The sequence below is a fragment of the Saccopteryx bilineata genome, chromosome 2 (genome assembly GCF_036850765.1).
Source record: "Saccopteryx bilineata isolate mSacBil1 chromosome 2, mSacBil1_pri_phased_curated, whole genome shotgun sequence".
In the NCBI taxonomy this organism is placed as follows: Eukaryota; Metazoa; Chordata; class Mammalia; order Chiroptera; family Emballonuridae; genus Saccopteryx; species Saccopteryx bilineata.
In genome coordinates this window covers 333,420,739-333,447,614 of record NC_089491.1, presented here as the reverse complement: position 1 = coordinate 333,447,614, position 26,876 = coordinate 333,420,739, and the positions used below count along the sequence as shown (strand labels likewise).

General features: G+C 56.4%; 1 protein-coding gene across 1 annotated transcript; it reads left to right on the top strand.

The window, feature by feature from the left end:
* Positions 1 to 885: 885 nt before the first annotated feature.
* On the top strand, positions 886 to 25,918 carry KCP (kielin cysteine rich BMP regulator). Its single transcript, XM_066262255.1, has 42 exons — positions 886 to 990; positions 3,157 to 3,299; positions 4,319 to 4,508; positions 4,598 to 4,674; positions 5,364 to 5,448; positions 6,952 to 7,019; positions 7,239 to 7,335; positions 7,484 to 7,566; positions 7,795 to 7,888; positions 8,717 to 8,799; positions 10,934 to 11,027; positions 11,155 to 11,234; positions 11,311 to 11,404; positions 11,758 to 11,843; positions 11,917 to 11,998; positions 12,215 to 12,367; positions 12,457 to 12,563; positions 12,641 to 12,734; positions 13,241 to 13,414; positions 13,548 to 13,630; positions 13,776 to 13,869; positions 13,964 to 14,152; positions 14,431 to 14,601; positions 16,294 to 16,470; positions 17,675 to 17,760; positions 18,025 to 18,115; positions 18,244 to 18,326; positions 18,430 to 18,523; positions 19,501 to 19,674; positions 19,837 to 19,919; positions 20,560 to 20,680; positions 21,626 to 21,705; positions 21,905 to 22,004; positions 22,531 to 22,619; positions 22,942 to 23,044; positions 23,137 to 23,288; positions 23,558 to 23,730; positions 23,812 to 23,923; positions 24,053 to 24,154; positions 24,472 to 24,636; positions 25,048 to 25,354; positions 25,497 to 25,918. Exons 1-42 carry the CDS (start codon positions 912 to 914, stop codon positions 25,763 to 25,765), a joined length of 5,061 nt encoding a protein of 1,686 aa, XP_066118352.1. The 5' UTR covers positions 886 to 911; the 3' UTR covers positions 25,766 to 25,918.
* The last annotated feature ends 958 nt before the right edge of the window (positions 25,919 to 26,876 follow it).

Below are 26,876 nucleotides of genomic sequence, written 5' to 3'. Positions count from 1 at the left end.
TTCCCAGACTTGTGGATCCATGTGGCCAGTTTCCTCACTTCCTTCCTTGGGCCCCATTCGCCTGCTAAGCTCAGGGCCCTGCTCTGCATGCCGCCTTGCCTGCTGCTCACACGCCTAGGCCAGGCCTGAGCTCAGGTGCTGGAAAATGGGTTGGGACCAGACAGCATAGAGAGGCCTTGGCATTTGGGACCAAGCCTATGACTGCTGGGGTGGGCAGGGGCTGCAAGTAGAGTCCAAGAAAGAATGTATAGGTGGAGAGAGGAAGAGGTGACTGGGAGCCCCTGATTTCAGAGAGGGGGTAGTGCCTATGCTTATCTGTTATTTACTGAGCACTTGGCATGTGCTAACCGCTACCTTACAGTCTTCATCTGCATAATCTCAGTGAATTCACACTGCAGGTCTCTAAAGTAGATATCATGACCCTCAGTTTCCAAACAGAGAAACCAAAAGACAGAGAAGTTAGGGGGTGCGTGTAAGGGCACATGGAGGTGACTTAACAGGACTTGAACCCAGCGCAGTCTGCTTTCCCTGGACACAGGGGAGAAAGGTCAAAAGCTGAACTGGGAACGCCAGGGGATTGGAGTAACCCAAGGGGACACGGAAACCAGTTTTCTCAAAGCCCCACAGGAAGAAATGTGTGTTTATCTTCAGGGTCTCCTCTGGCATCATATGCAGGAGATGTTGCCCCCACCGTCTCCCAACTCCCTTCCGGGCTGGGGCCGAGTCAGGATGGGGCTGGGACCCCAGGGTAGGGGTGCCTAGCAGGGAGGTAGGCGAAGACGGCAGGGTGACAGACTCCAGAAGCCCTCCCTGAACAAAGACTGGGTGGGAGGAGGCCTGGTGTGTCCCCACCCCGCCTCCCCCAGCGCCCGCTGAGCCGAGACCACAGACAGCAGCCAGGCGGAGCGAGCATGGCGGGGTCGGGGGCCGCTCTGCTGCCTCTCGTCCTGCAGCTCCTGAGCCTGGCGCTGGCACGGGGGTCGGGCAGAGGTAAGTCGGGGAGCCCAGGGCTTGGGGTCGGCCAGCCGGGCGGACCCACCCTTTCTCAGTCCATCTGCGGGAAGGACCCGGGGCCGCCGCTGCCTGTCCCGGCCCTGCCTGGGGGTGCGCGGCCAGGCTTCGTCCCCGCGGGTGGAGGAGCCCGCGTGGTGGGGGGCGCCCAGGCGGAGGCGGGGGGTCCCGGACAGGGAGGGGGCCTCCTGCCATGGCCTGGGAGGAATCCTGCAGGCGGCGGTGGGGGAGAGGCTGGCCTGGAATCCGGGATCTGAAGTTAATAATTTGCCTTGAGAAAGGGGGAAAGGAGGCCGGCTCCCGGAGCTGACTTGGAGTCTGCGTCTGGCTTTCACCCAGAGGGACAGGCGGGAATCGCGGGACCAGAGAGGGGAACTGAGGACACTTCCGTGGGGAGCAGTGAGGCTTTGTGCAAGGTCTCCCCAGGCAAGGGACTGGCCCTGTCTTCGCTGAGGGTCCCAGAGGACTCCCAGCTTCGCCCTGCCCCCCTAGTTGTTCCTGCATAAGCAAGTCTGGAGGAGGAGGCGAGTCAAAGGGGTGACCCTGCCCAACGGGGCGACGGCACCATGCACAAGAGGCTTGGGTGCCCACGTTTGTTGGGTGCCCACGTTTGTTGGGGTGTCAGAAGCCTGGATGTGGAGGGTAGCGGGGCAGGCTGGAAGACAGGCGGCCCTTGGGAAAGGTCACACTTGGCCCTGCTGCTGAGAACCTTCAGATGTGTCACTTAGACCGCTGGTGGAGGGAAAAGGAGCAGGTGGAGGCAGGGAGGACCCTGTCCTCTGAGCAGAGACCGACCGACAGCGGAGGGGGAGGGGCTGGGGGATGCTGGGTGAGGGGAGGTGCAGAAGTGGGTAGTTGAACCCCAGATTTCTGAGTAGGTGGGGATGGCACTAACCAAGCCAAGGACTAGAATCTCCAATCCCTCCTTGGTGATGGCAGGGGGTTGTGGTGACATTAATTGGATGCCTCACAGGCGGACTAATATCCTTGAGAGAAATCCTTTTAACCACTAATGAGCTGTCTCTGTGGGAAAGAGCCTCCCCTCCCCCTCCTCCCAGCCCCTCCTCTGCCCTGCCCACCCCACTGGAGATCTATGGGATGTCAGCTTGTCTGCCTCCCCCACACAGCTTTTACTTTTCTGACTTGCAGGAGAGGGATCAAAGTGAGGTAAAAGTGATTGTCCCCAGCCCCAGATCTGAGCTCAGAACCCCCCTTTTCTTTCTCATAGAGTCACCAGGGACAGCTAGCTGTCTGGCGCCTTGCAGGCTAATGGAGGCCCTGCCAGTACCTTCCCCAAACCCTTTAGGAAGTGCAGCCTAGTCTCATTTTCTGGGGCCCACCCTGCACAATGTGGGGTCCCCAGGCCCCTTGGCCACAGGCCTGGAAACAATGGCCAGTCTTCAGAATTGCACCCCTCCTCACCTCACACCCCACACTCTTCAGAAGTAGTGTCTTTTTTCTTTTCTTTTTTTTAAAGACTTTATTCATTTGAGAGAGAGAGGTGGGGGAAGAGCGGGAAGCATCAACTCATAGTAGCTGCTTCTCCTATGTGCCTTGACCAGGCAAGCTTGGGGTTTCGAACCGGTGACCTCAACATTCCAGTCGATACTTTGTCCACTGTGCCCCCACAGGTCAGGCGAGTGGTGCCTTTCTGATCGGTGGAGACAGCAGTTGGCTGGCAGGGTCTGCTCATACCAGAGCCCAGTCACCTCCACACATCTGTGTCCTCCTCCTGCACTTCAACCTGGGCTGGCTTTGGGACTCTCTCAGCATGACCTGTCAGCTCCCCAGGCTGCCCCTGGTTGAGTCCCTGGCCCAAGTGATGATGAACGATGCTGACATGCAGGGAGGCTGTGGTCTAGATCCTTCCGGTGCCCCCAGAGGGCAGTGTCCTGGGAGTGGGTACCTGAGAAAAAGGTTTTTGCTACTTGGAAAAGCTGGTCTGGGTCACTTTTGTCCACTCAGGGCCCCCTCTGCCTCTTCCTTCCATATTTTTACTCTAGCTCCCCCCTCTATCCTTTTCCATAGATGATGGGTGAGCAGGTGAACAGGTGGGGCACAGGGTGACATCACTGGGCAAATAGGACCTAGGAAACTTTGCTAGCCTCTCACTCACAGGGCCACCCTGGATTCTTGTACCTTCAGGTGGGGCTGTCCATGGTGAGTCCCCGAGGTTTGCTGACATCCTTGACTCCTCAGCCCCTGCTTGGGCCCCCCAGGAGCAGAGGTGCCCCCTAAAGGAGTCATTAGAAAGGCTGGAGGCTGAGGTGACACAGCTCAAAGAGCAGGTACTATTGGAGGCTGGGCCTGTGTGCTGTGTGCGTGGGATAGGGCAGGCTTTGTGTAGTGGGTGGAAAGGAGAGAAAAGTTGGGTTTGGAGTGAGCAAGGGACCCTAAAACAGAGTTTTTCTAAAAATTTATTGATTGATTTCAGAGAGGAAGGAAGAGAGAGAGAGAGAGAGACAGAAACATTGATCTGTTCCTGTATGTGCCTTGACCAGGGATCGAACTTGCAACCTTCACATTTTAGGACAACGCTCTAAACAACTGAGCTATCTAGTCAGGACTAGAGTTTTATTTTAAATGTACATAGAGAGTCCTGACCAGGCGGTGGCACAGTGGATAGAGCGTCGGACTGTGGGATGTAGAGGATCCAGGTTCTAGACCCCGAGGTCACCAGCTTGAGCATGGGTTCAACTGGTTTGAGCAAAAAGCTCACCAGCTTGGACCCAAGGTCGCTGGTTCGAGCAAGGTGTTACTCGGTCTGCTGAAGGCCCACGGTCAAGGCACATATAAAAAAGCAATCAATGAACAACTAAGGTGTCGCAACGAAAAACTGATGATTTATGCTTCTTATCTCTCTCCATTCCTGTCTGTCTATTCCTCTCTCTGACTCTCTCTCTGTTTCTGTAAAAAAAAAAAAAAGTACATAGAGAGGTTGTTATCTGAACATTTATTTATTTGAGAGAGAGTAAGAGAGAGGACAGAGAGAAACATTGATTTTGTTGATCTTGTTTTATGCATTGGAGGTTGATTCATTGGAAGATTGGGTGTCCTTGTGCCCAAAGAGAGGCCTGGGGGCTCCATGCCCCATGGGAGCCCGTCCAGACCCCGGGTTCTGAGAACTGTGACTGTTTGAGCTAGATGTTGACTGGAAGTGGTCTCATGTCTGCTTGGGAACTGTCCAGTTTCCTTCTCATCCTGCCTCAGTTTTCACAACCCACAGATCTGTGGGGGGTGGTAGGGGAAGCAGAGCCTACCCTCAGCTAGGGAAAGCACCTCCGACCTCCTTGACTCTTTGCTCCAGAACAGGGACCTGCAAGAGAGGGTGAGGCGGCTGGAGGCCTGTGAATGCCGCCCTGCTTCTCCCCAGTGCTGGGAGCTGGGGCGGGCCTGGCCCGAGGGGGCTCGCTGGGAGCCTGACGCCTGCACAACGTGTGTCTGTCAAGATGGGACCGCGCTCTGTGACCCCAAGCAGGGCCTGCCCCATTGCCGTGGTGAGTGCCATCCTATCTGCCTGCTGGGACCACCTTGGGGCCTCGAGAAGGGCAGGAGGGCCTGAGTGACGGAACTGTCTCCTTCTCAGGCTGTAGCCACAATGGTCAGGCCTATGTCAATGGGGACACCTTCTCCCCAGACGCCTGCACCACCTGCCACTGCCTGGTGAGTTCTGTGACCCACCTGAACATCCCGTACCTGTGCCTCTCCCCCTTACCTGATTGTTTCCCTTTAACAGTGACAAAAGTTGCTTGTCACTGCAGCCTGTTGTGCCGCATGTTAAGTAATGGAATGGCCTGCCCCCTCCCCAAAGTGTTGCTGCAGGTGGCCTTCAGCTGATTCTGTGTAGTTCTTCCTGGAAATCAACCCTCATGCACATGGTGGGGGCCCCTAGGCCCCTCTGATTCGGTCCTGACAAACAGTGGCATGGAAGGCAAAGAGGATGGTGTTGCTTGTCTTCCTACATCACCCCCTCACCTGTGGACTCACTGTCCCCGCTCATCCATCTGCCCCTGCCATCAACCCACCTGTTCTCCCTCAGCTGGCTCCGCATCGACCTTCTTCCGGCCTTCGTGCCTCACTCTCATTAAGGAAGGCTTTGATCCCCTTCCTAGGATCTCTCTACTTTGGGAATTTGCTGGCAACTGAAAGAGATGATTTCTGGGGTCAAAAGTGGTGGGAGGTGATGTAGATAGGGGGTGGGATGTCTCTTTTCTGCCCTTAACCCATGCCCCTGAGCCAACCCAGCCTCTTGCTCCTTTGATGTGTCCCAGCCCGGGGTAAGGTTTCAGTTCCAGAGACCCTGCCCTCCAGGGTTCTGATGTCTGTGCAGCCACCAACCTGCCTCCCCACAGGAAGGAACCATAACCTGTACCCAGAAGCCATGCCCAGGGGGACCCTGTCTGGAGCCAGGAGCATGCTGCCCACACTGTGAGCCAGGTCAGCCTCCTGCCAGCCCCGGCGCCACCTCCTGTGCTTATTCTGGGGCCCCTGAGCCATAGTCTGCCACCTGCCACCTGCTACATGCCAGAGGGCGCCTGCTCACTTCTGGTGTGGCTAGCGGAGTTCAGGACTGAACACAGTCAGCAAAATTCTGATTGTGGCCTGGGACTAAGCCAGAGGCTCTGTACAATCTTTTACCTGCCCTTGGGGAACTTCTGGTCGAGTTGATAAGATAAAGTTATAGTTAGTTTAACTCAAGATCCAGAGGAGGTGTAGAAAGGTGGTAAGTGGTTAGTAGCCAGAGGAGAGAGCAGGAAGGCAGGGGAAGCCCATCAGACTAGGTGTCAGGGCGGGCTTTACAGACTGAGCTGGATCTTCAAGGGAAAGTGGGATTTCACCAGAAATAGGCAGTGCTTAAGGGCCCTCTGGTCATGAGAACAGGGTGGGGAGAGGTGCATTGCAAGAAATCAGTTTGGAAAAGGCCAGTGGGATGGACTGCTGTAAACCTTGCAGTTTAAACTTTCTTCTGTGGGCAATAGGGAGCCATTGAAAGTTGAAGAACCAGAGTGGGGCATGTTCAAAGTGTTTATCTGGTACGATGTTAGGTGTGGAGTGACCAGTTAGAGCAGTTGTCTAGTCATGAAACCAGGGATGGCAGTGGGCTACAGAGGAGGAGTGTTTCTAAAGAATGAGCAGGAGCTGGTGCTTGGTTTTGCAGCTTCTTTAAAGAGGGAACATAAGGAAGATTGGAGAAAGGCAGACACTGTGTTATAAGATAGTTAACAAGATTATGGGCTCTCGTGAGGATGGTTGAGGCTTATATCAAAGGTATGTTAACATAGATACACAGTGGACAGGGCTTGCTTAAGGCAAAGATAAGCCTTTTACTAAAAAAGTCATATGCCTGAAGCATGACTAACCACCATGACCAGTTAGGAATTTTTGATCAAATCATCCTGTAAGGTTACTTTCCACAGAAGCCTTTTTTCCCCCCACCACAATCTGAAATTAAAATTTAGCTGAGCATCCTGTATCTTATCTACTTGACTCCAGGAATAACCTTAGCTGGTAGCAGAGAAGGTGAGACAGGGCTTGGGTGACAGAGAGGTCTGGAAATGTAGCATGGGTTTCTTGACGGGAGATGAGTGAAGTTGGAGTTGATGGATCTCAAAAACAAACAAAGAAAGAAACGGACATGCACACAGCCTGCAGGAGAAGTGGGGCCTCACGGCCACTGCTACCCCATATGATGTCTTTGGCAATTTTTTTTAAAGGGTACCCTTTCCCCAACATTTTCATCCATTGAAAAATACAGTAATGGAAATCTACTGATTATATTAGCATCAGACAGTTTACTGCCACCTGCTGGAAAGTTGTGGTAAATACTAAAATCTCTGACGTCCGACTCCTGAATGGTGCCCCTTCTTGTGGTGCCCTCTGGGGTGTTTTTGTCTTAGTCCTCTGGGTCTCTTACTTGGGGGCTTGGCCTTGGTTTTGTAGGCTGCCCTGGAGGTCATAGGTCTGGTGAAACATGGCAACTGGAGCCCTGTGTCACCTGCACCTGCCAGGTAAGGGAATCAGAGCCTGGCCCCAGCCACTACCCAAGTCCCTCCTGCTCAGCATAGCCCAGGCCTGGCAGCGCCAAGCCCAATCTGGGGACCAGACAGAACTGCTGCCACCGCCACCCAGGCATTGAGGCCGGAGCCTGCTAGGCCTGCTGGGCCAACAGAGTAAATCCCAGTAAGCTGCAGTGGAGAGGGAGGGAGGGCTCAGTGTCTGCCCCGCAGGCAGGGACCGTGCGGTGCCAGGGGACCTCGTGCCCAGAGCTCAACTGCATGGAGAGCTACACCCCACCTGGGGAGTGCTGCCCCGTCTGCCGGCCAGGTGACTTCCCCACCCTGCCTTACCCCTCCACCCTCAGCCCCTGCGGGTACAGTGCCTATTTGGGGTCAAAGCCTTCTCTCGGGTGATATTCACCCACCCTGCTCTCATCTGACCAGCCTGTCACCCGGGCTGTGCTGTGTGTCTCCAGGCTGTGAGTACGAGGGGCAGCTTCATGAGGAGGGGGCCAACTTCTTGTCTAGCTCCAACCCTTGTCTCCAATGCTCCTGCCTGGTGAGTCCCCCACGCCTTTGCCCAGGCCCTGCTTCTCCTTGGATGTCCTCCGCCCCACCCTGGGGTCACTCTCTCAGCCCCTGACATGTCTTCCGAGGCCTGGTGCCAGTGAGCTACACTCTGTGTCCTGACCCTGTGCCCCACCTCTCCAAGGGTGCCTGGCCCCTGCCTGCCACGCCCCCTCTGGGAGCCAGACCCAGAGGCTTTATAGCTGTTGGTACATTACAGAGGAGCCTGGTTCACTGTGTGCCCACAACGTGCCCACCCAGCCCCTGCCCTGAGCCAGTCCTGAGACCTGGCCGCTGCTGCCCGACCTGCCCAGGTGAGCCCTGACCCTCCCCTGGCAGAGCTCCAGGAGCCCACTCTGCTGGCTCTGACCCAGGGGTTCAGTCAGTGAGAGAGGCTTGGCCACACCTGCTCTGGAGCCGGACCGCCTGAGCTCAGATTCTGTCCCAGCTTGTGGTTGTGGGCCCCTGAGTGAGTTATGCTGTGCCTCGGTTCCCCATTTGCAAGGTGTGGATAATGATAGTCTATCTTGATAATGTTGACTATTACCTGCTTTGTGCACATTTAAGACCCAGTCAGTGCCCTTGAGGCAGACCACTAGAGGGTGACACTGACTCACACACCAATACTGTCCCAAAGGCAGGAGTGGAAGCTGGCGCTGGGTACTATGGAAATCCAGCCTGGGCACAAGAGGAAAAGAATCCTGAAGTCATTGTGTCCTGAGTGAACCTTAAGGATAAAGGGCAGTTAGCTAGGTGAAAGGTGGAATAGGCAGAGGACTTCCCAGGAAGAGGGCAGCTAGAGAAGAGGCTCGGGACTGACACTCAAGAGTGCAATTGGTGGATGTCAGGTGGGAAAGTGCAAGCGGACAAATCTTACAATGAGAGGTGGGGAGGAGCCAGAGGGAGGTGGGCGTGGCCATGCTGGGTCCTGGAAAGCTTGGTAGGGCAGAATAGGAGCTTAGCCTTATCAGGTTTGGGACACAGGTAGCCACCAAGGGGTCTAGGCAGAAGCATGACCTAGTCTGGTCTGGGCTCAGAGGAGGGGCCACAGAGGGCATGTGGAGGAGGGTGGGGCAGGCTGAAGCTGGGATCCAGGCTGGCTTCCATCAGACCTTCTCCACCCATTTCCCCTCCAACTGTAGGCTGCAATGAAGGTAGCTCTCGCTGGGAGCATGGCCAAGAGTGGACCCCACCTGGGGACCCCTGCCAGATCTGCCAGTGTCTGGTGAGCCCCTGATGCCGCTCCTGGGATTCCCCCACCCCTCCTCTTCCCCAGACACGCCATATTAATTCTTTCACTCCACTGAGCACATCGTAAAGGCAGTGAGCAGACAGAAATAAAGAGGACCTGACCCTGGGCGCTGAGAGAGCAGGAGTGGAGGAGTGGGGTCGTGCCCATCTGTATGCCCAGCTCTCAGCACAGAGGGTGGACAGCATGGGTTTTGACTGGAACTCAAGGAGCTTACAGGCTACAGGAGTGAAGCCGGGCAGGATGTGACTGGTGGTACAAGCTCCAGGGAGGAAGAAATGCAGATCGACTTGAGGTGTCTAGAATTGCATGTTCTGACCAGAAGCCACAACTGCATGTGGCCATTGAGCCCTTGCAATGTGACTGTCCAATCTGAGATGGGTTTTAAGTATAAAATACACACAGGACTTTAAAGATTCAGTATGAAAGAAAGGAATGTATGATGTTCATATTTTGTGTTGATTACATGCTGAAATAACATTTTGACTATATTGGCTTGAGCGAAACATATTACTAAAATTTAGTTTTATCTGTTTTAATTTTTTGAAATTTAACTACTAGAGGATTTTAAATGACATATGCAGCTTGTAGTATATTTCTATGGGGCACAACAGCTCTAGGAAATCTTCATGGGGGGGGTGGTGTTTACCTGGATCTTAAAGGGTGAGTAGGATTTAAGCAGGGAGAAATGGGGAAGATGCCCCAGGTCTCATAGCCTGAATGTTTGCGACCCCACCTCAAATTCAGATGTTGAAATCATAACCTTCAAGGTGATGGTATTTGGAAGTGGGACCATTGGGAGGGGTTTAGATCATAAAGGTGAGGCCTCATGGATGGGGTCAGGGCCCTCAGAGCAGCATCACTTCCTTCTGCAGTGTGAGGACACAAGGAGACAGCCATCTTTGAAGCAAGAAACAGGTTCTCCCCAAGTGCTGAGGGGGGCTGTTTCATGGGGGCTGAAGCCAGCCACAGAGCACCAGCCAGCCGCGGACTGAGGACTCCCTTGTGGAGGCCTTGGGCTCCTTCACAACCATGTGCTTACCCTCCCTGTTCACACTGACCCCATCACACACTTGTGAGAAGAGTCTCCGGTGGCCCAGATGCTGTGGGGGCTAGAGGCAGTGAGCGCAGGTGTAGGTGTGAACCCAGGAATGGCGTCTGGGTGGGAAAGGTGATGGGAGGGGGAGCAGCTACTGTTTGTTAACTGCCAGCTTCCAGAGGGGAGGTCGATGCCACACCTTACCCCATGCCCATAACAAGGCTATGAGGGCAGGAATATTACTGTTGCTTTTTTCCCCCTCAGATGAGTAAACTGATTCACAAAGAATTTAAGTATCAAGCTAGGTTATAATCTGTATTAGTGTTCTAGGGTTGTTGTAACAAAGTGCTGCAATGCAGTGGCTTAGCCAACAGAAATGTGTTGTCCTGATTCTGGAGGTCAGAGGTCTGAGATCAAGGTGTTAGCAGGGTTGGTTTCCCTCTGAAGGCTGTGAGGGAAAGGAAGTGTTTGGGCCTCTCCCTCATCTTCCTGTGGTGGGCTGGCAAACTTCCGTGTTCCCTGGCTTTTGCCTTCATTTTCACTTGTTGCTTTCCGTGTGTGTGTGTGTGTGTGTGTGTGTGTGTGTGTGTGTGTGTATGTGTACGTGGGTGTGGGTGTGTGTCCAAATTCTTCTCCTCCCTTAAAAAATGTTTTTTTATTGATTGATTTTTAGAAAGGAAAGGAGAAAGAGACATAAACATTGATCTGTTCCTGTGTGTACCCTGACTGGGATCAAACTGGCAACCTTTGCATATCTGAGGATACTCAAACCAACCAAGCCACTAGACCAGGGCTCCCCTTTTCTAAGGACATCAGTCATTGGGTTAGGGGCTACCCCACTCTAGTATGGCCTCATTTTACGTCATTACATGTACAACAGCCCTATTTCCAAATAAGGTCACATTCTGGGGTATGGGTGGTTAGGACTACAATATGTGAGTTTGTATGTGGTGGGGACACAATTCAAATTGTGACAATGTCTAGTAAGTGGATAGCTAGGACGCAACTGTTGTTTTTGCCACTTGGCTGAGCTCTGACGGCCCCCTCCCTGCTCACTCTGCCCCCTACCAGGAGGGCCACATCCAGTGCCGCCAGCGAGAATGCTCCAGCCTGTGCCCATACCCTGCCCGGCCCCTCCCCGGGACCTGCTGCCCCGTGTGTGATGGTGAGTCAGTGGGTGGAGCCTGGAGGCTCAGAAAGTTGATTGATGGCCCAGCTAGGTTTCACAAAGGCCAGGACCTGGGGCAGCGAGGGGTGCCTGAGGAGGATCTAAGGCATACTCTTCCCAACAGGTTGTTTCCTAAATGGGAGGGAGTACCGCAGCGGGGAGCCCGTGGGCTCTGGAGACCCTTGCTCGCATTGCCGCTGCGCTGTGAGTGTGGCTGCCCCGCAGGGAGGGCCTGGCTTCCAGGCCTGCCTCTGGAATGCTGACCAGGCCCTGTTGTCAGAACGGGAGTGTCCAGTGTGAGCCTCTGCCCTGCCCGGCTGCACCCTGCAGATACCCAGGCAGGATCCCTGGGCAGTGCTGCCCAGTCTGTGCTGGTGAGTGGGGGTGGGGGGCGCAAGTCACCAGGTGAAGGCCAGGCACTGGCCAGAGAGAGGATGTGTGTGGGGGGTGCTGTCTTAGACTTACAGGAAGCCCCTTGAGCTAAAGTACAGAGAAAATCCTTTATAAAACTAAGCTTCTGTCACCACCAGTAAGGGAAGGGTTCTTACCTCACTGTCTCATGGCAAACTGGCACAGGGGTAGGGCGCTGGCTCCTGGGGGGAGGCTGGCAGGAACCCCGAAGGTGCCTGTCCTCATCAGGGTGGAAGGTGGATGTCAGGATGGAGTGAGTTTTCCCACCAGCCTCCAGCCCTGTCCCCTCACCCCCACCCCCTTTCTCCCTATCCAGGATGTGAGTACCAGGGACACCACTATCAGAGCCAGGAGACCTTCAGACTCCAAGAGGGTGACCGCTGCATCCGCTGCTCCTGTCAGGTAGGTGGTCCCCCTGTCCCATGCCCCAGATCTGTCCCCTCCTTGAGGGCCTCTCACCCAGTGTCCCTTCTAGGCTGGCGAGGTCTCTTGTGAGGAGCAGGAGTGCCCGGTTGCCCCCTGCACACTGCCAGACTCTGGCCCCCGGCTGTGCCCAGGTGTGTGTGGGGGGAGGGGAGAAACAGCTGCGAAGGGCGCTGCTGCCAGTGGCTGGAAGTGGAGGGCTGTTCCTTCACAGTAAGGGGGGCATTGCTAAGTCCATCAACCCTTCCAGGGCACATGCAGAGGACCAGATCCTGTGGTCCAGGAAGGGGAGGGGTGGAGGGATGGGTAGAGGTGTCTGGGTTGCCATGGTGACAGCCCCCTTGCTGCAGCCTGTGTGCTCGGGGGAGAGGAGTTTGCTGAGGGGGTCCAGTGGGAGCCCGATGGTCAGCCCTGCACAGCCTGTTCCTGTCAGGATGGGGTGCCCGTGTGTGAGGCTGTGCTCTGCGCCCCCGTGCCCTGCCAGCACCCCACTGAGACCCCTGGTGAGTGCCCCACCCTGACCTAGCTCCCACCCCCTACTTTGCCCCACCCACCCTGCTCAGCTGGGTTCTGATCAACCTGCCCCACCCAGGTGCCTGCTGCCCCAGCTGTGAGAGCTGCACCTACCACGGCCAAGTGTATGCCAACGGGCAGAACTTCACAGACACAGACAGCCCTTGCCACGCCTGCCGATGCGAGGTACCTCCCCAGGCTCGCTGCCGCCCTGCCGAGCCCCTCCCAGGGCTCACCCCCATTGCCCTCTCCCCTGCTCCCAGGATGGGACCGTGAGGTGCTCCTTGGTTGACTGTCCACCCACAACATGTGCCAGGCCCCAGAGTGGACCCGGCCAGTGCTGCCCCAGGTGCCCAGGTACATGCTTACTGCACCTTTCCGGCTTGGGGGACCCTAAGCCCTGCCTTCCCATGCCCTGTGGGCACAACAGTTCCCTTTCCCTTAAGAAACAACGGCCTTCTGAGTTGTTTCAGTCAGACAGAGCTTGGAGCTCACAGGGCATGGGTGGGAGGGAGAGGAGACCTGTGATCCTTCATGTCACCATATCCCCCTTTTTCCCATCCTACACTGCCTCTTCCCATCCCTATCACTCAGACATTCGTCAGTGTGCCCTGGGCCCTGCCCCCTGCCCACATGGACAGTGATGAGCACACACACACACACACACACACACACACACACACACACACACGTGTGCACTCAGAGAGATACCCATGCCTGCATCACTGCCCCCTCCTCCCCCTCTGTGGGTAAGTGGCACTTCTGCAGAGGCTCTGGACTCCAAGGGTGGAGGCTCTGTCTGTCTGTCGGTCTGCTCCTAGCACCCACATTCTTTCCCCCACTCCTTCCCACCCCCTGCTCAGACTGCATCCTGGAGGAACAGGTGTTTGTGCACGGTGAGAGCTTCTCCCACCCCCGAGACCTCTGCCAGGAGTGCCAGTGTCAGGAAGGCCATGCCCACTGCCAGCCTCGGGCCTGCCCCAGGGCCCCCTGTGCCCACCCGCTGCCTGGCCCCTGCTGTCCCAGTAACTGCAATGGTGAGGCGGAAGGATCGGGTAGGGGCGGGGTCTCCTGAGGTGGCCCAGCCTCATCTCTGGGCATTTAGGGCTGGGAGGGCATGACCTGGGGCAAGTCGGGTCTCCCCCAGGCCTATAGTTGCCCCTCCCCCAGGCTGTGCCTTCAGTGGGAAAGAGTACCCCAACGGAGCCGACTTCCCCCACCCCTCTGACTCCTGCCGCCTCTGTCACTGTCTGGTAAGTCTGCCGCCTGGGCGCGAGGATGAGTCCAGGGGAACAGGGGTGGGACTTGGGGAGACCAGGGGAGGTCTGCCGACGTGGGCGCGGGGTCAGTCCGCCTCCCACCACTACCCCTGCCGCCGTGGCCCGTCTGTCCACGCAGAGTGGCAATGTGCAGTGCCTGACCCGCCGCTGCCCTCCACTGCCCTGCGCAGAGCCGGTCCTGCTGCCCGGAGAGTGCTGCCGGCAGTGCCCAGGTAAGAGCTGGACCGCGCGGCCGCTCCTCCCCTGGGGACCCTCTGCAGCCTCTCCCTGCCCCCCCCCCCCATAATGCGCGCTGTCTGGCCTCAGCTTCCCCCTCCAGCTGTCCCAGGCCTGGGGGCTTGGTCCCCGCGCGCCACCAGGAGCACTTCTTCCTGCCCGGAGACCCCTGCCACCGCTGCCTCTGCCTGGACGGCTCCGTGTCCTGTCAGCGGCTGCCTTGTCCGCCCGCACCCTGCACCCACCCGCGCCAGGGGCCCTGCTGCCCCTCCTGTGACGGTAACGCCCTGGCGGTGCCCCCTTTCCACACCGCAGCGCCCCCCGCGATCCGCTTTCTCCGACTTAGCGGAGCCTCGCCCTTGCGGCCATTCTCTTACCCCTCGTCCCCCTTTCTCCACCCCCTGACATGGCTCCACCGTGGTATTCCCCTTCCTCCTGGCCTGGCCCTCCGATGTCACAGTTCTCACAAAGAATTTGGGGAGACAGTGCCCACTTCGCTGTGAGCCTGGTAGACAGCCTCCATGGCCCCTAGCCCTGCCCCCTCCTCTGCCCACTAGGCTGCCTGTACCAGGGGAAGGGGTTTGCCAGCGGAGAGCGCTTCCCTTCGCCCGCAGCCCCGTGCCACGTCTGCCTCTGCTGGGAGGGCAGCGTCAGCTGCGAGCTCAAGGCCTGTGCCCCTGCACAGTGCCCCTTCCCTGCCAGGGGTGACTGCTGCCCTGCCTGTGATGGTGAGGGACAGGGGACAGTGGGGAGGGAACGGGAGGGCTGGGTCAGCGTCATTCTTACTGCCCTAGAGAGGGTCTAAAGTACTTATTACAGTAAGAAAAAACAAACAAACAAACAAACAAAAACACTGGACTAAAGCCTGGATTTTTCTCCTGCTTCTGATGCTATTTGGCTTTGTGACCTTGGACAAGTTATACAACCTCTCTGGGCTTAATTTTTTTCAATGTTGAAAAAGACACATTTTATAAATGTGAATTTTTGTAAAATGCACATAACACAAAATTTACTTACCATCTCAACCATTTTTAAGTGTAACTCTGGGCCTAATTTTAACTCTTGTAAAAAAAGAAAAAGTTGAACAAGACCAGTTTTGCAGTCTTTGGCCATTCTTGTGTTATCTTAGCAATTGTTTCTATATACCTTCTACCACCTGTAACTTTATTTATTTAGTATTTTTCTTCAAATCAACTCACTTTTTTTTTTTTGTATTTTTCTGAAATTGGAAACGGGAGGCAATCAGACAGATTCCCACGTGCCTGATCAGGATCCACCCGGCATGCCCACCAGGGGGCGATGCTCTGCCCATCTGGGGCGTTGCTCTGTTGCAACCAGAGTCATTTTAGCGCCTGAGGCAGAGGCCATGGAGCCATCCCCAGCACCCAGGCTATCTTTGCTCCAATGGAGCCTTGGCTGCGGGAAGGGAAGAGAGAGACAAAGAGGAAGGAGATGGGGAGAGGTGGAGAAGCAGATGGGTGCTTCTCCTGTGTGTCCTGGCCGGGAATCGAACTCAGGACTCCTGCACGCCAGGCCGACGCTCTACTACTGAGCAAACCAGCCAGGGCTAAATCAACTCACTTTTAAATTTATTTAGAAAGTAACCTTTATATCATGCTGTAAATAGAAAATCAGATTTGCAAGGAATAGAATATTATCATAAAAATGAATACAATTAAAAGTCTAATATTAAATTTGGATCAAAGACTTTGGCCCACTAAGGCTTTGAACCTGAGACTTACTCCCTTTTTCTATTTTTTACTGACTTTGTTTTTTTAAAGGGACGTTTTAGAATCACAGGAAAATTGAGAGAAGGTTATAGGTTTTCCCATATGTCCCCTGCCCCCACACAGCACAGCCTCCCTCATTATTAGTGTCCCCCACCAGTGTGTTATGTTTCTTACAACTGATGAGCCCACGCTCACACATCATTGTCAACCCAAATGCCCTCTTTTTCTAAAAAGTCAGAAAGTGTCAGCTGCTACAGGCAGGCTGCTGCCACCACCCTGGGATCCTTTCCCTTCCTCGATTAATCAGATGGCTTGAATGAGCATTAGAAAGGGGATACCTTGAGTCCAGGCCACCTAAGTCATCTCAAGCAATTCCCAACTCTCCTTGGATGGTGCAGTGGCCTGCTAGGTATTTAACCCTGGGGACAGATTCCTTGTAGTTTTTCCCTACAGATTGGCCAGGGAGAACTTTTTTCAGGCGGGAGGAGAGAAAGTTGGCCCTTTGGCCAGTCTGACTCTCCCCCTAACTCTCCAGTCCTTTGCCCACTGGCCTGGATTGAGCCCTCCCTCCCCACCATGGCCAGGTCTCTGAGGCCTTGGACTCAGGCCAGGTGCAAGCTCAGAGCTGATGACTGCTGTCCTCTCACCCCTTTCTGCCCCCACCCTGCCTCTCCTTGTTCTTTCTCCAAGGCTGTGAGTATCTAGGGGAGTCCTACCTGAGCAACCAGGAGTTCCTAGACCCCCGAGAGCCCTGCAACCTGTGTACCTGCCTCGAAGGCTTCGTAACCTGCAGCCGCCAGCCCTGTGAGCCTCTGGGCTGCAGGCACCCTCTCGTCCCGCCGGGGCACTGCTGCCCCACCTGCCAGGGTAGGGCGGCACCTACCCTTCCACTGCCCCTTCTGGACTTCCAGCAACCCAGGGTCACCTGGTCCGGCCACTGCCACCCCTCCCCGTGATAGCCACACTGCAAACCGACACCCTGCATTCTCATCACACTCCTCACACTGTATCCCTGCCCTCTCTGTCCCTGCTGTCACCTCTCACTGACTGTTGGACTCACCAAATAACTGCCCCTGGGCTTCCAGACCTTTCTGCTCTTAAATGGTCTTGCTGCCTTCTTAAAATATCACATCACGAGACTCAAAAGCTTTCAATGACTCCCACTGCCCTTGGGGGCATCAGGTGGGGCACCTTCCTAGGCCCACTGTCCTGAGCCCAGTCCATCCCCCGCTTTCCAGGTGTGCCCGCCCCTTACCTCCTCAGTCTGTGACCCCCACCCCCCACCTCCCACCCTTCACTGCCACCTGCATGCAACTCTCACCTCCTACAGCCTGGCTGAAGTGTCCCACCCCTCACCTTCCCAGCCACTGTTCTCTCTTCCCAGAGGTCCCCAGGTCCGGCTGTGTGTGCATGTGTGTGTGAGAGAATGTGTGAGTGTGTGTAAGAGTGTGTGTGCCAATAGACCTTATTTATTTATTTTATTTTAATTTTTTTACTTACTGAATTTAGAGAGAAAGAGAGAGAGAGAGAGAGAGAGAGAGAAACATCAGTTTGTTATTCCACTTATTTATGCATTCATTGGCTGGTTCTTGTATGGGCCCTGACCAGGGATCAAACCTGACATATTGGGAGGATGCTCTAGCCCAGGGGATAGTCAACCTTTTTATACCTACCACCCACTTCTGTATCTCTGTTAGTAGTAAAATTTCCTAACCGCCCACCAGTTCCACAGTAATGGTGATTTATAAAGTAGGGAAGTAACTTCATAAAATTTATAAAGCAGAGTTACAGCAAGTTAAAGCATATAATAATAATTACTTACCAAGTACTTTGGTTGGATTTTCGCTGTTTGTCAGAATAAATCTTTATAAAACAACTTACTATAGTTAAATCTATCTTTTTATTTATACTTTGGTTGCTCTGCTACCACCCACCATGAAAGCTGGAAAGCCCACTAGTGGGTGGTAGGGACCAGGTTGACTACCACTGGTCTAACCAACTGAGCTAACCAGCCATGGTAGTAGATGGCTTTATTGACAGCAGCTCTTATGTTACATTCCCTGCTTGCCAGGATGCCTCTATCATGGGGTCACTGCTGCCCCTGGAGAGACCCTTCCTGACCCACTTGACCCCACCTGCTCCCTCTGCACCTGCCAGGTGAGGTGGCCCCTTGGGGACCTAATAACCTTTCATCCCTGATCCGCCTTCCTGGGAAGGCGTTTCCTCCACCTAAGTTCACAGGGTACATTCTGCCTGTGACAACTAGTGGGTCAGGAGTAGATTCGGTCTCCGGGGCTGAGCGAGGAGGGTTTGGACCTGGCAGACGCAGTAGGGTGCCCCATCTTGGGACAGTGTGTAGCCTGGTTGGAGGGTGCAGTGACATGGGAATCAGGAAGTGGCAGTGTGATCTCTCTCCCCCAGGAAGGTTCTATGCGGTGCCAGAAGAAGCCATGTCCCCCAGCTCTCTGTCCCCACCCCTCTCCAGGACCCTGCCTCTGCCCTGTGTGCCACAGTGAGCTGCCTCCTCATACCCAGGCCCCCATGCCTGTCCCTGCCCCGCCTCCCTCCATCTCTGCCCGGCCCGAGGTTGGACAGGGCAAGGTGGCACAGCCCCCCACCCAGGAAGCATGTTGCCCACAGGCTGCTTCTCTCAGGGCCGCCAGCACCAGGATGGGGAGGAGTTTGAGGGGCCCCCAGGCAGCTGTGAGCGGTGTCGCTGTCAGGTATGGTAGGGAGGTGGCAGAGGGGGCTAGGATGAGGGCTGGACACGGTGCCTCTGAGGCACCCGGCCTGGGGAGCAAGTCACTGACCCAGCATCTCCTGCAGGCCGGCCAAGTCAGCTGTGTGCAGCTGCAGTGCCCACCCCTGCCCTGTCCACTCCAGGTCACAGAGCAGGGGAGCTGCTGCCCTCGCTGCAGAGGTATGCCCGGCTGGTGGGGCTGCCCCCTTGCTTTGGCCCCTGGGCCCAATGCACCTCAGTCTGCCCCACCTCTCCCCACTCAGGTCCTCTCTGGTCCTTCCACCTCTCTGTCCACGCATGGCCCTCCCACACCTCGGTTCTTGAGCCTTCACCCTTGCCCTCTTCTCTTCCTACCTGTCCCTGCCCCTGACCTGCCAGACCATCTCTGCCTGAAGACACTTATTAGAATTCCCCACAGCTGCCCCTGCCTAACCACACCCCATTCATGACAATAATAACATTTATTGAGCATATACCATATCTCACTTAATCCACACAAAGATTGTACCAGGTAGGTGCTATTCCTATTTCACCCATGAGAGAATCGAGGTACCGAAAGGTAACATAACTTACCTGTGGTCACTCAGCTGGTAGCTGGCAGAGACAAGATTTGCATCTAGGCTGTCTGGTTCAAGAACAGAAGACTTCCTTAGCCTTTCATCTGCTCAGCATACTGTAGATTCCAGAACCATAACACGAGGCAAGTGTCTCACTTGCCCTGTGAGGTGAGCAGGAAGGACAGGTGAAACCCCTATTTAACAGCTGAGGAGACAGGCTTGGAGAGACTGAGTTACCTTGGACACATGGTTAGTGACGGAACCTTTCATTCATTCTACGTGCATTTATTAGATGCCTGTTGCATGCCAGGTAGTAGTGCTGATGCTGGGCTACAACAGACGGTGCCTGCTGCCTGGCAGTTGGTTTAGCAAGCAAGCAGACATGGAAGGAAGGGGTCAGTGTGCAGGAATTCTGGACTCTGACCTAATGTCTTTCCCTCCACCACAAACACGGGGTCAGCTCCAGGCCACCTTCCCCCACATCACTGCAGATCCCTCTCCCATGCCAGACCCTCATGCCCTGCTGACCACCCAGGGTGGGCGATCTGGGGCAGACATACAGAACCCCAGCTCAGCTTACCCTGCCCACCTGGGACGCAGGCTGCCTGGCCAGCGGGGTGGAGCGCCCTGAAGGCAGTAGCTGGGAGCCTCCGGACAGCCCCTGCTCCTCCTGCATGTGTCACGACGGCGTTGTCACCTGTGCCCGTGTCCAGTGTGTCAGTTCCTGTGCCCACCCCCATCAGGGGCCTGGTGACTGCTGCCCTCGATGCTCTGGTACTGGGAGCCCGGGCTAGGGTAGCAGGGAGGCAGAGACAGGCTTTGCCAGAAGTGCCCCATTCTCGTACACACCCAAGTCCCAAGGGCTCAGGGTACCTGGGGGCATCGCTGTCAGCCTGAAGGCTCCCTGCTCCCATTCTGCTCTTGTCCCACCCCAAGACTGTGAACATGAGGGCCGGAAGTATGAGCCAGGGGACAGCTTCCAGCCTGGGGCAGACCCCTGCGAAGTGTGCATCTGTGAGGTGGGTGAGGGTCACGCAGGGGTGGGAGGGAGCTGGGGGGCAGCCTGGGAACTGTGGGGAGCAGACACTATGGGGGTCAGAGACAGAATAGTGTCCCTGTGGCCAGGAGGTGGGGCAGGGCTTGGGGTGAAGAGCCAGCCAAGCCAGGAAGTCTGGGGTTAGCCACTGCCGCACTGGTGCTGAGCATGGGGAGGCAGTGGGCAGATCCTGTTGGTGGGAGTGTAGGGGGGTGTGAGTCGGGGGTGGGAGGAGACACCTGGGAAGTGGTTGGGCCATTGGGGAATCTCCATTTGAAAGGTAATGGGGAGCCAATGGGAGGGTTATGAGCAAGCAGTGATGTTATAGGTCCAGAGATTAGGAAGTATGATTGGAGAGGAAGGTGACATGAGAGTATAGGAGGGTCAAAGGTCACATGATGGTTCAGGCCCAAATGCCTGGAAAGAGAAAGGGAAATATCTCTGGGGATCAGGGCATTGGTTGAGGAGGAGTCTGGGGAGATGCTGGGTCTCTCTGGAGACTGGAGTGTGACCTGCTAAAGGAGCTGCAGCAGGGAGATGGGAGGGTCTGGATTCCAGGGGGATGGGGGAGCTCTGTTCCTGGGGCCTGGGACCCACCCCTTGCCTACTCATTCCCGTTGTAGCTGAAGCCTGAGGGGCCTCCCAGCCTTCGCTGTCACCGACGGCAGTGTCCCAGCCTGGTGGGCTGCCCGGCCAGCCAGCTCCTGGCCCCTGGGCCCCAGCACTGCTGCCCCACCTGTGCCCGTGAGTCCCCAATACAGGGTAGATAAACGAGGGCAGGGTCGCCATCCTCAGACTGATGCTGGAAGTGCCAGCCAGCTCCCTCCACAGTCCCAGCTGCCGCCCTTTCCTGAGTCCAGTGCACTGTTCTGGAAGCCCAGGCCCTGGCGGGCGAGGCTTGCACTGCCCCAAGGGGAACTGGAGAAGTTGTCAGGGACCCCTTGACTCTGAAGCCAGGTATAGTTTGTGGAACTTCTTGCCCAGCAGATGTTCTGCAGGGTGGCAGTTGTGCCAGCTGCTGGCTTATGAAAGCAATGAGTCTGGACCTGAGGGGCAGTGAGTGGTCTAGCTACAGAGATGGGGAGAGCTATTCTTGTCAACACTTGCTGGGGTATGCTTCAGCGAAAAAGAAAAAGACTACTATTTATTAAGCACCTACTGCATGCCATGCACTGTACTTGGTAGTTTTAGTAAACAGTATCTCATCTAATTCTCATTTACCCAGTGAGGTAGATATTATTCCCTTTTTACAGATGAAGAAACTGAGGTTCTGAGAGGTTGATTGATCTGCCTAAAATGGCACAGGCACTGAGCATTGACACCTGGGGTACCCAGTTCTCTGTACCCCATAAAACATAATGTTTTAGCCAGACAACGTGAAAGAAGTGGAAAGGGGAGCAGACATGACCTTGTGTGATCTTTAGGGACCTCAGGCTAAAGAAGCCACACTTTGTCAGTTTCAAGACCCCCCCCCCCCAGTAGCCTAGCAAAGTTCCTTTTGAAAAGTCCAAAGATTTCTTTGCTGAACCAAAAGGAAAGAGGATTTGTCCTTCCTGGAGTCAGGGTGCTGGGAATATGGATTTGCCCTGGGCCCAAGAAGTCTGGGCCTAGAGTGAGCAAGCCAGAGCAACTGGGCTTCCATCCCTGCTGCCCCCTTCTACCCTCCACATCGCATTCTTGTCTACACAGAGGCCTTGAGTAACTGCACAGAGGGCCTGGTAGGGTCTGAGATGGCCTCACTGGACCCCTGCTACACCTGCCAGTGCCAGGTGAGCCCTCTGCCCTCGGGGACTCCCAAAGGCCTGTCTTCCTCCTCCTTTGTGGGCTGTGCTGAATCCTCTCCTGCAGCAGCTCCGGGCTTCCCACTCACTCTGACATTCACCCACTTGTCCTGAATGTCACATTCCACTGAGGCCCTGCTTCTTCCCTGCTGTTCTCCACCCATGGTGTTCATATGCCCTTCCCTAGGACCTGACTTGGCTCTGCATTCGCCGGGCCTGTCCTGAGCTTAGCTGTCTCCCATCAGAACGCCATACCCCCCCTGGGGCCTGCTGCCCCGTGTGCCGGGGTAAGTGCCCAGCCTTGGTCTGCCTACTCAGAGTGTGACCCTAAGAAGAAGACAGGAGGGGTGGCATGCATGGGCCAAGTGGGCAGCCCAGGTCTGCACTCCGAATGCCAGCTTTGTTCTTTTGTAGAAATGGAGGGCTTATTCATTGGGGGTGGAGGAGAGACCCACGAGGCAGAGGGAGGTAGGGAATGCAGTTTGGGTTCTCAAGGCCTCACCTGAGGCTGGCTTGTTAGTGCGCTCAGAAACCTCAGGCCGCTGGTGGGTACTGCACTGCTGAGCTGGCCACCAGCCCAGAAGAGGATTTTAGCTTCTGGCTTTTTGGGTTTCTGGGACCTTTTAGACGATTCAAGTCCTGGTGCAGGACCGGCCATCTAGTAGGCCCACTATATGCTGGTTGAAGAAGTCGATACCATTAGGGTGCTAAGTTGATGGGGTGATCCCTGCTATGGGTCTTCAGGGTGAGCTCCCGGAAGGAGGGATACAGCTGGAAGGTCAGTGCTCCTCCAGCCCCATTTCTTCTCATCAGAATGTGTGGTGGAGGCTGAGGGCCGGAGAGTGGCTGATGAGGAGAGCTGGCGGGACCCCAGCAACGCCTGCATTACTTGCTCCTGCCATGTGAGCTGCGGGTGGGAGGGTGGGGGGTGGAGGACCTTATAGAAGGGTGGAGCCTCAGGACACAGCCAACCAATACCTGTTCTTGAAGGTAATTAGGAAAGGGTACTCCCTCTTGGTGAGAGGGGGCAGAGGTATCCCTGGGCTTTGGCAAGCGCTGAGAGCTGGATTTCCAACCCCACTTGAAGTGCATGTTCTTGTGGGGCAGGGCCAGAGATGGAAAGGGCTGCTGCCCCAGCCCCTGAACCAGACGGCCCCCAGAAGTGTGAGGCCAGGGACCCCAGGTCCTACCGGAAGCCCATAGAGCAATAATTTCTGTCCTCAGCTGGGCCACGTGGAGTGCCACCTTGAGGAGTGCCAGGCTCTTTCTTGCCCCCGTGGCTGGACGAAGGTTCTGGACGCTGGCAGCTGCTGTGAACGATGCCAAGGTGTGGGCCAGGATGATGGGGGAAGGAGGACCAAGACCCAGTATGAGGGACTGGCAGCTGACCCTTGCCCCCCTCCCTCACCCCCCCCCAAGCACCCTCAACCCCTGCCCAGTCGTGCTCGCACCAGGGACGAGAGGTGGCCTCGGGGGAACGCTGGGCCGTGGACGCCTGCACCATTTGCTCCTGCGTGGCCGGCACCGTGCGCTGCCAGGGCCGGCGCTGCCCGCCGCTCTCCTGTGGCCCTGTGAGTGCCGCGGTCTAGGCGGTGGGTGAGTGGGCACGTGGTAACGCCACCCTGGTTCCACCCAGGGAAAGAGGAACCTGGGCTTGGGCCGCGGCCGGGGAGCGCCGGGACACCAGGGACCCGCAGTTTGCGGAGCGGCCACGAGGCGGTGCGCTGAGCCCGCTCTCAGTAAGTCTGGGCGCCGGAGCGCTCCTCTGCCGCTGGGGAGGCTCAGCGCGGGGTTCCGCCGGGACCGCCGCTTGTCTGACGAGGTCTGGGGCCGAGGCCAGGACGAGGCCCCTGCCCTGAATCCCGGCAGCTGCTGCCCCCGCTGCCTGCCGCGGCCGGCTTCCTGCATGGCCTTCGGGGACCCCCATTACCGCACCTTCGACGGCCGCCTGCTGCACTTCCAGGGTAGCTGCAGCTACGTGCTGGCCAAGGACTGCCGTGGAGGGGACTTCAGGTGCGCAGCCCCCTCTGCCTGCTTCCTAACCCCCTACGACCCACCCTGCTGACCACTGCACCCGGGCCTCTCCCACCGCAGTGTGCACGTGACCAACAATGACCGGGGTCGCAGCGGTGTGGCCTGGACCCAGGAGGTGACGGTGCTGCTGGGGGAGGTGGCCGTGCGGCTGCTGCAGGGCGGGGCGGTCACGGTGAGGCGAGCAGAGGACCGGGGTGGGGGAGGTGGGGGGGGGGTGGCCGCTAAGCGGGGCGGTCGGTCCGGCGCTGTACACTCTCCCATCCTGACATCACCCTTCCCTCCGGCCTCCCTTCTCCTCCAGGTGGACGGGCGCCCCGTGGCCTTGCCCTTCCTGCAGGAGCCGCTGCTGTACGTGGAGCTGCGGAGATTAACCGTGATCCTGCACGCCCAGCCAGGGCTCCAGGTGCGGCCAGGGCGCTTTGTCTTCTGTCAGGCCTGAATACTCAGGAGATAGTGAATCTCTGGGAGTGGGCAGCACTTCACCTGGGGGTCCAGTTCAGGAATGCAGACACAAAGTGCCTTCCTGGGAGCTGTGGGCGACTCTTCACAGATCCCACCGCATGTGCAGACTTGGCCTTGGCCAGGGCAGCCTACCTTCCTTGGAGGGCCTCCATCCTACAGTAGGGGGCGTGCTGACACAGTGAACATGGCCAGGATGGATCTTGGGCTTCTTGGGGTCCCTATGTTTCCCCACTCCTCAGTCCCAGCCTCTCCACACAGGTGCTGTGGGATGGGCAGTCCCAGGTGGAGGTGAGCGTGCCTGGCTCCTACCGGGGCCGTATTTGCGGGCTCTGTGGGAACTTCAATGGCTTTGCCCAGGATGATCTGCAGGGCCCTGAGGGGGTGCTCCTACCCACTGAGGCTGCGTTTGGGAATAGCTGGCAGGTGAGTGGTATGGAGCTCCAGGAGGGTGGGGGAGAAGACCTGAGTGTCAGAGAAGCCCTCTGGTGTGAAAATAGGGGTGGGATGGACACAAGATGGGCTTTCAGGCTTTGTGTGGTTTGGGGGCTTCTTGCCTGTCATGGAGAAGACAGGATGGCTTATTAAAAGAAGCCTCATCATCTGATTTCCCAAGCCCTGCTTTGCTACGCACAAGCTGTGTGATCTTGAACACATTACTTGCCTGCTCTGGGCCTTTGTCCCCAAAGGGAGAGTAGCTGATGCTCGCTTTGCTATTCTTGTAGGGAGGTTTTTGAGGCTAAAACAAAATATTGGGTGGAAAATGCTTTGAAGGACAGTGGACAAAGGTCAGCTGCCCATGGATGCCGTCACACCAGGGTCCTTTTCCTCACATAGGTCCCAGAGGGGCTGGGACCTGGTCGGCCCTGTTCCAAGGGCCGTGAGGTGGATCCTTGCCGAGCAGCGGGCTATCGTGCCAGGCGGGAGGCCAATGCCCGCTGTGGGGTGCTGAAGTCCTCCTCATTCAGTCGCTGCCACAGTGTGGTGCCACCAGAGCCCTTCTTCGCTGCCTGTGTTTATGACCTGTGTGCCTGTGGCCCTGGCTCCTCAGCTGATGCCTGCCTCTGTGATGTCCTGGGAGCCTATGCCAGCCACTGTCGCCAGGCAGGGGCAACGCCTGCCTGGCGGGGCCCCACGCTCTGTGGTGAGCTGGCAATGCCCAGTGTGGGATGGGAAAGGGGGTGGTACAGAGGACACAGGTCCAGATGGGGTAGGTATGGGGAGGACCGCAAGGGGTGAGCAGGGCAACTGGAGTACTGTGACCCTGTCTTTCACTCCTGCTGCAGTGGTGGGCTGTCCCCTGGACCGTGGCTTCGTGTTCGATGAGTGTGGCCCGCCCTGTCCGCGCACCTGCTTCAACCAGCATGTCCCCCTGGGGGAGCTGGCGGCCCACTGTGTGAGACCCTGCGTTCCCGGCTGCCAGTGCCCCGCAGGCCTGGTGGAGCACGAAGCCCACTGTATCCCACCTGAGGCTTGCCCCCCAGTCCTTCTCACTGGGGACCAGCCCACCCATGATCTGCTCAGCCCCAGCTGGGAGTCCCAGGGGGCACCCTGATCCAGGAGGACACTGACCAGGACTCATCAGACCAGAAGTCTCCTTGGCCAAAGCTTCAGAGAGCACCTGCCCGGCACTGGGAGCCTCACCCCGTGTCCCACAAAGACCGCAGCTGTGTTGAATCAGAAGCAGTAAACTCGGGGCCCGCCCCAAGGCTGCCTGTGTGTGTATGTGTGCTTCTTCCAGGTGTTGGGGCGGTGGCATGGGCTGCTTGGGACGTGGGAGCCAGAAGTCAGTGTCCCCAGAGTCAGAGGGGTGGCAGCTGTGGGGATTCAGTTCTGGGCCTTCCTCAGTCCTGTGCCTACATCCCTGGTGTGCCCCTACCTGTCACATTCTAGTCCCAGCCCTGTGTTCACATGTAGCAGGCATGACCTGTGGCCCCTTGGGGGACTCTGTGTGGCGCCATGTGGAATCCTACAGGGACTGGAGTGGACGGAGAGGGGGCTGAGTCCCCAGGGACCTCCCCTTTTCTCTTGATTTGGGAATACCAAGTGCTCAGGTGCTCCTGGGCCAATCTAAGAGCTGGTAGTACAGGAACCCTGTGCCTGGACTGGGGACCTGGACCGTGATGAAATACACATGTTCATGTGCACCCCCCCCCGCATGTACACCTGTGTGCATTCACAACCATACCCACCCCTGAAGGGCATGTGGGCAGGGGACACACATGCGACTTTCAAAGTCATCCTTGTAGGGGAAAGAACATGGGTTTTGAAATAGAAAAACCGCCTGACCAGGTGGTGGCGCAGTGGATAGAGCGCCGGACTGGGATGTGGAGGACCCAGGTTCAAGACCTCGAGGTCACCAGCTTGAGTGCGGGGTCATCTGGTTTGAGCAAAGCTCACCAGCTTGGACCCAAGGTGGCTGGCTTGAGCAAGGGGTTACTCAGTCTGCTGTAACCCCACAGTCAAGGCACATATGAGAAAACAATCAATGAACAACTAAGGTGTTGCAACAAAAAACTAATGATTGATGCTTCTCATCTCTCTCTGTTTCTGTCTGTCTGTCTGTCCCTCTCTCTGACTCTCTCTCTGTCTCTGTAAAAAAAAAGAAAAAGAAAAGAAATAGAAAAACCCTATTTCTTTGAAAAGGAAACTATCTTTTTTAAAAC